Source organism: Notechis scutatus, chromosome 1 (assembly GCF_049901735.1).
Source record: "Notechis scutatus isolate UNSWTSFEM ecotype Mainland chromosome 1, rNotScu1.2, whole genome shotgun sequence".
NCBI lineage: Eukaryota > Metazoa > Chordata > Lepidosauria > Squamata > Elapidae > Notechis > Notechis scutatus.
Genome location: NC_142009.1, coordinates 233897175 through 233910650, shown reverse-complemented (window position 1 = coordinate 233910650; position 13476 = coordinate 233897175). Strand labels below are relative to the sequence as shown.

Sequence of the window (13476 nt, the reverse complement as noted above, 5' to 3'; positions counted from 1 at the left end):
ATTCATGGCGGCGTACAACTACACCTTGCAACACCGCCCGGGGAAATCAATTCTCCACGCTGATGCATTGAGCAGAACGCCGCTTCCAGAATCGGTTGAAGATCCAGCCCCAACCATCACAACGTTGCAAATTGAGACTCTACATGCGCCGCCATTGACGGCGAGAGACATTGCCCTCGAGACAAAACGAGATCCGGTCCTGCAACACATCCTACGCTGGGTTGAGCGGGGTTGGCCAACAGAACAGCTATCACCTGAATGGGCGCCCTTTAAAGCCCGCCAAACCGAACTGTTTTCTCAAAAGGGTTGCATTTTGTGGGGCGATAGAGTCGTAATCCCAGGCAAACTGCAACAAACTGTTTTAGCGGTATTGCACGACGGACATCCGGGCATCGTGCGGATGAAAGCACTCGCACGGAGCTACGCCTGGTGGCCGGGAATCGACAAAAGAATCGAGGCCTGGGTCGCTACTTGTCAACGTTGCCAAGACGTCAGCAACGCCCCACCTAAAGCAAGCCCAACCGAATGGGAAACCCCGAGGGGACCATGGTCCCGTATTCATATTGACTTTGCGGGGCCTACAAAAGGGCACACTTTCCTTATTACAGTCGATGCCTATTCAAATTGGCTCGAGATCCATCGAATGAACACAACTACAACGGACTCAGTTATCAACAAATTAAACAGGTTATTTGCCACACATGGTTTTCCGGACGTTCTCGTCTCGGATAACGGGCCACAGTTCACAGCATTACCATTTGAACAATATCTTGCTGACCGGGGCATCCGCCATGCGCTAACCTCGCCCGCGTACCCTGCGGCAAACGGATGTGCAGAGCGCATGGTACAGTTTGTAAAAAAGACCCTCCACAAAATGGAATTCGGAAACATTGATGAGAAAATCAATCGAATTTTATTGTTGCAGCACATCACGCCCCACAGCGTTACCAACAAAACGCCCGCCGAACTTCTTATGGGGCGGAAACTACGATCGCACCTCGACCGGCTCCACCCCGCATACGCACCCGAAAAGCCTTTTGGCTCCAGCAGCAAATGCCGGGAATTTAAGGTAGGCGATTTAATCTTTGCCAAAAACTTCTCCGGCGACCCTTTATGGATACCCGCAACCGTTACCCACCTCACAGGGCCTAAATCGTACCGCCTGCTAACAGACGATGGGAGGGTGTGGAAACGCCACATAGACCAACTCCGTTCGAGATTACCACCCAGCGCCCAGGGCTCCCCGGGTTCACCAACTGAGGGGGGAGGAAATATCGAGGAAATTGACTTCGATATGACGGATAGCAGGCCAACGGAAACCCTACGGCCCAGCGAAGTACCGGGGATTGAAGCGGGGAGGGAGTTGACTTTTCCATGGGACTTGAACACGGGGGAAACCAAACTGCGAAACCCCGAAGAAACACTGATTGGCGGAGACAACCACAACGGAAGCAGCACGGAATCACCGTGCAGCGAAACGGAACTTAATAGTGATCATCCAAACGCTCCACCAGAACCGGACTTGAGGACAAAACCGGTGGAGCCACGGAAATCATCCAGACAGACCAAACGGCCTGCCTATCTTGAAGATTTTGTTACAGCTCCCCTCAAACGGAACCCAAGGGGGAGGGGTGTTGTGAATGAATAAAAGTAACTAAGCCCAAATGCAAAGTAGGTTTTGGAAGCCTGCACATTTGATTGGTCCTTGAACAGCGAACAAGGATTGGTTCATAAAAGCCCTGATTGGCTGAACTTAGGACATTTCTTATTGGTTAATAGGGTAGCAGCCAACCCTATAAAAGGGTTACTGCTGCCCATAGCCTTGCTCTGTTCTGTTCCATTTACTGTTATTAAAGAGTTGAAGTCACTGGTCAGATGTCTGGTCTCCATTATTTCCCAAACTTAACATTGGGGGCAATAGGCTGACTCTGTAAACTGCCCAGAGAGTGCTGAAAAGCAATATGGGGCAGTAAATAGGTGCTACTGCTATTGTCCAAAGGAGAGATCTTCTAGAAAAACATTTTTTTCATGCCATAATACTTTGGACCCAGCTGCCACATGCCTCAGTAGTAGGTTACCTACTGGATGAGGCTCCATTGCAAAGTGCACAACAAACAGAAAGTGGGACATATTGTCAGTGCTATGAGCAGGTCATGTGGATGAACCTTCAGTCTGTTAAAAGACAACATACTTTTTTTCACCAATATACTTTCTACACTTCAAGCAGTTCTTTCACAGCTGCTTTGTAATAACTCTTCTTCATACTTACTTCTCTAGGTACATTGGAGATTCTCTGTAGAAGCATTTGTTCTCTGATTCCATGTGTGTAAGCCGGGTGAAATCATTAGGATAAACAAAAGAGAGGTAGACCTGTAGAAGGGGAAAACTGGTAAGAAAAGTCACAATAAGATGTCTATCATTCCAGTTTCAATAGAAACTAAGGAAAAAGAAGAACAGATATGTGGACTATATCACTGGGAACAAGCAAAACCTAAAACACGATTATTATACAGGACCATAAATCTTCTAAACTAGGGTGAGAGAAACTGTTTGCATCTCAATGTCTGCGTTGTGATATATTTTTCATCTAGCTTTTATTTTCTTTTATAGAGAAACAAACTTCCATTCCAGGATATTGTGGCTATAGAAACATAGGGATTTATTAAAAGACATTTAGATATGTTTTCAGTACTCAGGCAACAATTACCTTCCCTTTCTCTTCTCTATCCCTTCCCAATTCTCTCTTCCTAAATTCACCTTTCCTCTCTTTTCTGGTTTACTAATGTTAGTGCAGTTCCTATTAAAACATTCTGATCACTGTTGATGCTGTTAAAAGAAATAACAAAAAGACGAGAGATGTGGGCAGGGGAAAAAAAAAAGGTAACAAAGCCCATCAAGACACTTACAAATTGCAGGCCCTGATAGCGGGCAATGGGAAAGTCCTTCACCACATATGTGGGGCTATAGGCACAGGGGACCAGCACATTCTCCACATGGGACGGCTCAATCTTGGGAGCTGAGATAAAGGCAATTAAGAAAGAAGAAATGAGGCCTTTCCAGACCACATGATGTTCCAGGGTCCACACGAACTCAACATAAGTGACCATTCACTCCAAATTGTGATCTTCTTGTCTTGATTTGTCCTAATCTATGACATTCGCCCTTAATTTTTTCAGTTAAGTGCCAAATATTCATCTTTTTGGCACTTTATGAGGAGGGATTTTGCTTTCTGTGGAGAAGCACTTTCTTAGGAGCATCCTTTCTTCCAGCATAAAGTGATCTACCTACCCTCCCGCATTATAAACAATACAGGACCAGCTTTCATTATTCCCATGCTGAATTACCCCAATATTCCTGGTGAACATCAGGTTAGAGACATCTATCTTGCCCTTTCCAAAGTTCTCAAGATAGTAACACAGAAAGGTGGTCAATTTCCCATACATAAACACTTTTTTAGGAATGTTTGTTTAATGCTTTGCTGCTCACACGGATATTTATTTAGCTCAGTCCCCAGGCGCCAGCTTTTATCGTTCTTCAGACCACAATACAGCTTCCTAGTCTCCAACTGTGTTTCTCTCAGTCAAATTGTTTCTTCTCTCCCACTTACTGAGGAAGAAAATATCCCGAGGGTCAGGCTTCAGCATATCAGCTCCATGTTCATCCCTTTGTGCACCCCAGAGGTAGCTGTCAGCGTGGCTAGCAAGAGACTGAGGCACATGGTCTACCTCATTCATTTTCAGGCTGGATTCATCTGAGGGCAGAAGAAGAGCAAGAAAAAAGGAGTATGACTGGTGAGGGTAAAACTTACATACCCTTGGATATTTGCAGAGCAAAGGCAGTCCACATCTCACATTTATTAGAAATAAACATCGAGCAAGAGGCGTCTTGGAATAGATTCCTAGCATTTTCTCAAAGCCTATTAGCTGCAACCAACCTATACCCCTGACTAGTAATAATTATTGGTCTCTCTTCCTTACCCAGTTCTCTTGTTCTTATTAATGTCATTTTCAGGGGGCATTGTAGTTCTGAGAAGCTGTGAGTTTGCTAGAGCTCAAATGGTTTGCATGCATGTGCACTGTTGTGTTTGTGTGTGTGTGCACACATAAACACACTCACAGCATGTTTAATGTACCATTTATTAGAAATTCTTAGTCCAAAGGCTTGATTTACAGCATATGTTTTGATGGATGTGTCCCTACTTTCTTCGTAAATCTATGCTACTAAATCTGGTGACCTTGTTGCAGATCTTGCTTGGTATTTGGTTCCTATTTTCACCTTAAGGCCCTGCCATTTTTGTTACTGCCTGCATGCCTCCTTTATAGCTTATCAGTTCTTTGCTCTCTGCTTTTTGATATTCTTATGAAAAACTGTAGCCTTTTGCTGTTCATTGATTGATTGATTGATTGACCTTGCTGTACTCTTCTTAAGGTGTTTTGATTTAGACTTAGGCATATGTCACATTTTTATTTTCTGTTGCCCCTGGGGTTTGGATAGGGCTTGTGACCAATGCCCATTTGTTTTCCTAGTAAACGCTCATTTCCAAACACAACTGGTTGTTTTAAAGGCGATCTCATTCCTTCCAATCTCACTTGAGGGAATTCATCAAAATTACTCAGAGCTAGCCTATATTTTATCTAGGTATAGATAATTTTCACTTTTTATGCAGTAACTCTATTTTTATTCAGCCTTTTTACCAACATAGATCTTTAAAATATGACTGTATATCCTCTTCAAGGCTGGCTGTTATCTAGGTGGGGAAAAAAGAATTTTCCAGTAATATTTGTTAGAAAAAGTGATTTCTTTCTGTTGAGTATGTTTAAGGGTAAGCACAGTCATTATTTTTAGAAGGCTTACAAGGGGAAGGGAACTGTTATAGACCTGCTCTACTAGAGGATGTACTTTGAATGGCTATTATATGGGCATCTAAAGATTGGCTGAGATTCAATCAGGAGTTATCTGCTGTGCTCTCTTCCAACAGTCCCAATTTATCTATAATTTTCTTTCCAGCTGCCCATAACTTGTCTCTTTCTAAAACAAATGACAATTTATTCTACATCTCCAAACACCTGTTTTAGAGAACTGTCCATCTTTTTAACATCTTTCATCTCCTCTTTCATGTTTAAAAAGTCTTAATACATTCTTTTCAAAAGCTGTCAATTTAATATCCAGGAATTTGGCCAATTAAGTATCAAATGACTCGGCTAACTTATTGCCCAATTCCTCAAATCTTTTCTAACGTACATGTGGTGTGATTCATCTCTCTGCAGGTTGCTCTCCAGCGCGCCCTAACCCTCTCCTCTGCTATTTATGCTGCTTTTCTGGTGGCTGCCATTTTAATACTGTAATCCAGAAGTGAATGTGCCTCAATTATCAGAGAATAATTTGTTTTGTCTTTCTGTGTCCTTAATACTTTAGTTATCTCAGTGGTGGGATTCAAATTTTTTTACTACTGGTTCTATGGGCATGGCTTGGTGGGCGTGGCAGGGGAAGGATATGGTAAAATCTCCAGTCAAAGGTGGTATTTGCTGGTTCTCCGAACTACTCAAAATTTCCGCTACCGGTTCTCCAGAACTGGTCAGAACCTGCTGAATCCACCTCTGAGTTATCTCAATTGGCACTCTGTGGTTATAGTCAACATCATAGTCACCTTATTACTTTTTTCTTTTGTTTTGTAAAATCCACCAATTGTCTATGCTCTGTAATAGTAAACAAAAAAGCATTTCCACAAATGTCCAGTTCATTTGTCTATTTAAATTCCAAATTATTCCAAAGCACATTCACTAAAATAATTAAAAAAAAATGAATTTCAAAATAACTATCTATTTTATCTGTTTTCAACTTTCTTACGTCCATTTCTTGTTAAGCTTTTCATCAAAAGTCTTTTAAATTGTAAAATCTTTTCCTTTTTAGTCCAGAAAGAATGTTGACTCACCAAGGGGAAGTCTCTTATCCTGCCACTCAGAAAATCTGCCTTTAGCTGTAAATTAGTTACATCTAAGAGTCAGTGGTGGGATTCATTTTTTTTTACTACTGGTTCTGTGGGTGTGGCTTAGTGGGCGTGGAAGGGGAAGGATATTGTAAAATCCCCAGTCAGAGGTGGTATTTGCCGGTTCTCCGAACTACTCAAAATTTCCGCTACCGGTTCTCCAGAACTGGTCAGAACCTGCTGAATACAACCTCTGCTAAGAGTGTTTAAGAAATTGATTCATGTGTCCATATAAGCTGCATTAAGGTTAATTTATGCTTCACCAAAAGAAATCTAACAAAAACCTAATAGAGATACTAAAAAGAAAAAAGACAGAAATGGCCACTGTCTCGTATATATAATTTTGCAGATGACTTGGTGTTGATTTTGAAAGCTCCCTTAAAAGAAATTGAAACATTAATGGGAAAACTAAAATAAATCGGTGCATTAGCAGGATTTAAGATCAAAACCAAAGGTGTAAATGTTAACAAAAGCATGAAAATAGAGATCAAGCAGAATTGATGAATAAAATGGTTTTTAACATTGAGAAGAAAACAAAATATTTGCATATCACTGTGACAAATATGAACTGCATTTGATTTCAAAATAATTATATTGCTAAGATGGGAGAAACTACTGTACAATTGTCATTGCTGGGGAGAGTTTCTGTAATAAAAATGAAAGTCCTGCCTAGAATGATATTTTTATTTTATATAATATCTATTTTGAGAACTGATGCACCATTTAAACAGTGGCAAAAGCATATATCTAAATTTATGTGGCGGGGGGGGGGGGTGTCTTTACATTAAACATGAGTTAAATATAAGGTATTGCAAGATGCAAAGAAAAGAGAAGGATTGAGTTGATCTGATTTGAAGATGTATTTTGTAGCTTAATGTTTCATTTGGATGAAAGAGAAACAGAAGGTTTTTGGAGTTAGAAGGATATAACCAGAGGTTTGGATGGCATGGGTATCTGTGGTATGACAAAGTCAAGGTTAATGTGGATTTTAAAAGTCATTATGTTATATGTGACATATTGAACATATGGAATAGATACAAATCCAGATTGTGCCCAAAACACATTTGTGGCTCTCCACAGGAAGCATTTTATATATGAAAAATCATAGGCAAAGAAAAATGGCTACCTTATCAAGAGATATTATAATTTTATCAAATAAAAATAAAAGCAAGAGAAGAACTGGTGGCATAGTTGCCAATGATTTTCTTATTTTGCTGGCATTAACAGCATTTAAAGTAGACATAATAATTTGTTTTTGAACATTGGAGAACTCTGTTTGAGATAGAATTGTGTACAAATGATAAACATGCCATTTTTAAAATGTATAATTTACTGAAATTTGAAACGGAAGAACAAATAAAAGAATTTACAGGTAGTCCTTAATTTATGGGTGTTCATTTAATGACAGTTTGAAGTTATGATGGCCTCAAACCACAGTTTAAAAAATCACTAATCTAGCAGATCTTGCATTGACCATAATCTCATTCAGGGTTTGCTCAAAACAATGCTCATCAAGTGAGTGCTTCACATGAATCCTGTTTCCCACCAATGTCATAAAAAGTGACATTATTTATCATCCTTTTCCCTCAAGAGCTCAAGGCAATGTCTATTGTGTCCTCTTCTCCCATTTTTCATTACCACCATGACAACTCTGAGAAGTAGGCTAGGCTGAGAAAGTAGGAGTTGTCCAAAATCACCTAATGAGCTTCCATAGTTGAGGGTGGGTTTGAATTTGGGTCTTAATTTCACATTAGGCAGTCAGCACAGCTGTCCATCAGGAGAAAAGGTAAAGACATATTTCCGTTTCCAAGACCCTCACATGAACCAGGACCATATAATACAGCTGAACATATGATACTGATCACATGTGAGAGAGGTCAGTGCAGGGGAGGCTGGATCCTTAATTGCTCATGTGCTGAGTGTGTTACATGTGCAGTAACATACAGAAGGGTTGTGAAGATACGTCAGTGCCTTTCCTCCATAAGAATCCAAGCAGCTCACAGATCTCCAGAAGGGACCCTATCACCTACTTCTTAATTGGCTTCTCATCTGTCCCAAGACAGTTTTTTGCTCTTTCTATTGGAATTTGCTAGCTTCAGTTATAGATGGGATATCGCCTGTGTTTTTGTTTATTGTCTGTACCCTTTGATGGTTTTTAGACTTACAGTATACTATTTACTTTGTCCCTTGCCCTATTTTGTGAATCCCAGAATAGGACCTGGCCTGCAGAAGATAGAGTGGAAAATTTCTTTTCCTGAACTTCCTTTAAGTAGTATATGTTAGAATATACATTTTTTGGGAGGTGGGGACAATTATTTCTCTCCTACATGATCTCCTAGAAAAGAGCAGTATTTTTTCAGTACTACAAACCTAAAGCTTCAATTTTCTGGATTCTGGTCTATTTCAGCCAATAAATAAGCCAAGCATCTTTTAAAATGGGGGGGGGGGGGTTGTAGTAGGAAGGGAAGAATGATATAGTAGTATACACCAAGGATGATAATTGCACCATGTATCACACTGCTGAAAGAGCAATAGCTGCCTCAGCTGAGGGAGAGAAATGTCAATATTAGTTTTCTTTCCCTGGGTCAGCATGAGATCCTGGCAAGTGTGCTGGAAGCTTACCTAAGAGATACAATCCAGGATTCTTCATAGTAACAGATTTTTTCCCCTGTACATTTCTACATGAGAGCAATCAATACCTACCATTGCTATGCCTCTTGCCTACCTCTTGCTTTAAAATAATTTAACCCAAAGCACAAAATATCAGGTCAAACAAGTTTTGTCAGAAATTGAGACTTTAAATTATTCAGCATGTCTGCATGTCCATTATTCTCCTGAGACACCTTTTAACAATTTGTCTTTAAAATCATACTAGCTCCATCTCTTAAAACTAACAGAAGATTGATTTTCCTAGAAATATTCTGTCAGAACTGCAAAACATATGCGGCTTGAGGTCGTCTCCTTTCTACCATCTTATATTGTGCTTCTGTACAAGGAAAGTCTGTTACTCATAAAAATTCCATGGCATCAGAAACTAAGGAGGCTTGGCTGCTGATACATAGCTGGGCACATGGAAGAGAAAAGGCTTTTGCTGACAAAGGGGCTTATGAAATTGACCTGAGTCTTTAAAATGATTGGCTGGCATGGGTTCACTCACTACAGACATGGCCAACTTGCCACAGGACAAGAGTTACATTAATATCGAAGAAATAGTTGAATAGAATAATTAAAGAAAGGATGTCAAAAGAGGGACAAATTAAATTTGAATGACAAAAATTTTTTAAAAAATTATTTTAAATAATTAAATTGAATTGTTGAATTGTCCTACAGCAAGTCCATGGCGAGTTGGCCCACAGCAGGTTGGCCATGGAAAGTTGGCCACAGCGAGTTAACTGTGGCGAAGTAGGCCATGGTGAGTTGGCTGCAGTGAGTTGTCCCATTGCGGGCTGGCGCTTAGGGTGGGGGCTTGAAGAATGAATGGTGGGCATTTCGTTGTGAACAGTCCTGGCCTGTACCTCTTCAGATTCCTTAAATGAGCCACCACAATATTCAGTTCAAAAGGCGTATCAGAAAATACTTTAAAAAGGGGAGGGGCACTTCAAAATAATAATTTGGAGAAAAATCAGTTTAAAATATGTATTCTAAACAAGCCTCAGAATATTTTCAGACTCATAAGAAAGCAGGATAGGATGGGCATTTGTGTTATCATATCTAGACTGAAAGGAGTCTGATTCATTCATTACTGTTTCAACCACACAAAGAGAAGGTGAGAGGCCTGAGAACTGGTTGCCTGGTTACCAATATGATATATTAATGAATAAGATCCAGTGGATGGCCAGCTACAAGAGCCAGAGAGTAGGATCTTCAAATAATTCTAAACAGGACCACAATTATTTGGCTAATTCAGCTTATTTCTGAAAATGTTTGCTCTTTTTTGCTAATTACTGCCAAGGCACTAACTTTGAAAGCACAATGCCATATTAAACAAAACAAAAATTAAAAAAAAAACTAAGCATCATGATATTATGGAAAACAATTCTGAAAGCTTTCAGCACTTGCCTTTATTAAAGATTTCCTAGCTATAGTGAGAAACTACACTTTCATAACATGAAAGTAACCCCAATCTAATTCTCTGGATTGAATGTGAATTCAATTTGAATGCCTAATGTGTGTCTCTAGTTTCCAGGCCTTCCATCAGGCAAAGAGTGCAGAAATATGAATTTAATTTGCCCCTTTGGGGCAATGATCTAAATTGCTGTACAGTATCACAAACTGTTAATGACACAAAAATAAAGGTCACATTGGGAATTTCAGGGCTATCACCAAAGAGCAAAGTCCTGTTGTGGGCTGCCAGCTGCCAACAGAGCTGGCAGCAGCCCCGGACAATGAGGAGGTTGGGGAAGAACTTGGGCCAGTTCTGGAGCCTGGGGAAGGCTCTGATGGATGTTCAGGGTCGGACACAGAAATAGAGCCAGGGTCTTCTGGCATTTCCCAGCCAGAGAGCCAGCTGCCTTTGGACTCAGAGATTAGTAAGGAGGAGGAACAGCTGGGGCCTGTTCCAGATGTGTGTATGCACAGAGCAGATAGGAGAGGTGAACAATTTACAGATAATCAGAGTTGGAAGGGACCTTGTAGGTCATCTAGTCCAACCCCCCGCCCAAGTGGGAGACCATACACCATTTCTGACAAATGGCAGTCCAATCTCTTCTTGAAAGTCTCAACTCATGGCGCTCCCACAACTTCCAAGGGCAAGCTGTTCCATTGGTTGATTGTTCTCACTGTCAGAAAATTTCTCCTCGTTTCCAGGTTAAATCTCTCCTTGTTCAGTTTCCATCCATTATTCCTTGTCTGGCCTATAGGACCTTTAGAAAATAGCTTGACCCCCTCCTCCCTGTGGCAGCCCCTCAAATATTGGAATACCGCTATCATGTCTCCCCTGGTCCTTCTCTTTACTAGACTAGCCAAGCCCAGTTCCTGCAACCGTTCGTTGTATGTTTTAGCCTCCAGTCCCCCAATCATCCTGGTTGCTCTTCTCTGTACTATTTCTACAGTCTCAACATCTTTTTTATAGTGTGGTGACCAAAACTGGATGCAGTACTCTAGGTGTGGTCTTACTAAGGCTTTATAGAGTAGTATTAGTACTTCCCTTGATCTTGACTGTATCCCTCTGTTAATACAACTTAGGATTGCATTAGCTTTTTTGGCGGCTGCTGCACACTGCTTGCTCATATTTAGCTGGTTGTCCACTAAGACTCCAAGATCCCTCTCACAGTTACTGCTATTGAGCCTGGTTTCACTCAGTCTATTTGTGTACTTTTGGTTTTTCTTGCTTAAGTATAGCACTTTGCTTTTCTCTACATTGAATTTCATTTTGTTAAATACGGCCCAATGTTCTAGTCTGTCAAGATCCATCTGGATCTTGAGCCTATCTTCTTGGGTGTTAGCTATTCCTGCCAGCTTAGTATCATCTGCAAATTTGGTAAGTTCCCCTTCTATTCCCTCATCTAAGTCGTTAATAAAGATATTGAAGAATACTGGGCCTAAGACGGGACCTTGTGGCACCCCACTGCTTATTTCCCTCCATGTAGACTTAGACCCATTAAGGACTACTCATTGAGTTCGGTTTGCCAGCCAGTTGCGAATCCATCTAGTGGTGGGGCTATCTATTCCACTTTTTTCCAGCTTACTAAGAAGTAGGTTGTGGTCTACTTTATCCAATGCCTTGCTGAAATCTAAATATATTATGTCCACAGTATTTTGCTGGTCTACTAATTTAGTCAATGTGTTGAAGAATGAAATAAGATTGGTTTGACATGATCTGTTTTTAACAAACCCGTGCTAATTATTACTTTACTTGTTTCTAGATGTTGGCAGATCTGTTTTTTATTATCTTTTCCAGTATCTTCCCGGGTATTGATATTAGGCTGATTGGTCTATAGTTTCCTGGGTCTGTTTTTTTTCCTTTTTTGAAGATGGGAACCACATCAGCTCTTTTCTAGTCCTCTGGTAGTTCCCCGGTGCTCCAGGATTTTTGAAAGATATGGTGCAGTGGTTCTGAGATGACCTCTGCCAGCTCCTTTAAAACTCTGGGATGTAATCCATCAGGCCCTGGTGATTTGTTTTCATCAAGATCAGGCAGGTATTCTCTTACTATTTTTTTTTTTACTTATTTTAACTTTTATTTCTTTTATTTCAATGGAGGACAATGAGCTGGCTCTGGAAGCAAAACAAACATGGATGCTGAATGGCCCCTCCCTGGCTGGGAAATAAATAGGAGGAAAGAGGAGGGGTGGTTGTCACAGACAACCATTCGCATTTCTGGAAAGTTTGCTCCTTGTGTGTTTCGTGGAACAAAGACTGTCTTGCCAGAATTGAGGCTTGTCTATTTCTCTGTTTGAACTGACTTAATTTGCAGCCTCTCGGCTGGGAGCTCACAGCCTTGCATTTATCATAATGAGCTGATAAGGACTATTGTTTCAGTTAATTTCTTACAGGACACTTGCCTGGACTTTCAGTTGGTGAATGCAGTTAATTCCCAATGTGTAAATAAAGAGGGGGGTTTTCTTTGTGGGGAGTCTGTTTCTTGCTTCTGCAAAGGCTGGGTCAGAACAAGTCCATATATTTTGAAGCCCTGAAAAATAGAGGTCACTTCACTCTTCCTTATAAAAAGATGCCCCATGGATGTTACGGTCATATCTGTTTCGCAAAGGTTTTCGTCCAGATTAATACTAAGAAACCGCTACAGCTGCAGAAAAATAGGAGACCATCTTCTGGCTAGATTCCTGTGTGAACTGAGTCCCATGGCTTGCTCAGTTCTAATTTCATGTGGCGACACCATTTTCCAACCCAGCAGGATAGGAAGGAACGTTGAGAATTCAGGACCAAAGCAATCATCCGTATGTTTGGATCGCACTAAAAATAAGCAGTGGTAATAATATTTTACTTGTTTTCAAGTTTACCTCTAAGACAATACAGCTTGCATTAACTTACAGCTGGAAATCACAATCTGTATTATTAGATTTCAGAATAGGTAAAAAGATTGACCAGAAATGTCAATATAAAGATATGAAATATTGGGAATGGGTGTGGGAGGAAAAGAAATATAAAAGTGAGTAGACATTATCAAAAGATAGAAGACAAGTTCACTGGTACCTTATCTCATAAATCACAATATAGCCAAGCTGGCATGGATTTTTACAAGTATTTCAAATAACGTGAAGAGATTCTGTCTCAATAAACAGATGGAGGCAGGATTTTTTTCATATAATGTCCAACTTTCTGTAGTTACTGTGGACTAACATTAAAGATACTTCACTGAAATCTGCACAGTTTCTGTTTCATTGATCTTGCCTAGTTGTGTTGGGCTTGATAAAAGGACACTTTTATTTGTGTTTTTGTGCCATGACAATTAATTTGTCCTTGTTTAGCTGTATAAAATAGTATTATGAGGATAACATTTTAATATGTTCTAAATCAGGGGTCTCCAACCT

At 40.4% G+C, this 13476-nt stretch overlaps 1 protein-coding gene across 3 annotated transcripts in view; it reads right to left on the bottom strand.

Moving 5' to 3' along the window:
• B4GALNT4 (beta-1,4-N-acetyl-galactosaminyltransferase 4) overlaps positions 1 to 13476 on the bottom strand; it is a 225868-nt gene that overhangs the window by 23393 nt on the left and 188999 nt on the right. For all 3 annotated transcript variants that reach the window (XM_087950698.1, XM_087950697.1, XM_026668134.2), the window contains exons 10-12: positions 3608 to 3751; positions 2907 to 3016; positions 2270 to 2370 (exon numbers count right to left, since the gene is read on the bottom strand). In XM_087950698.1, the coding sequence (XP_087806824.1) occupies positions 2270 to 2370; positions 2907 to 3016; positions 3608 to 3751 (355 nt within the window). The remainder of the gene's footprint in view (positions 1 to 2269; positions 2371 to 2906; positions 3017 to 3607; positions 3752 to 13476) is intronic.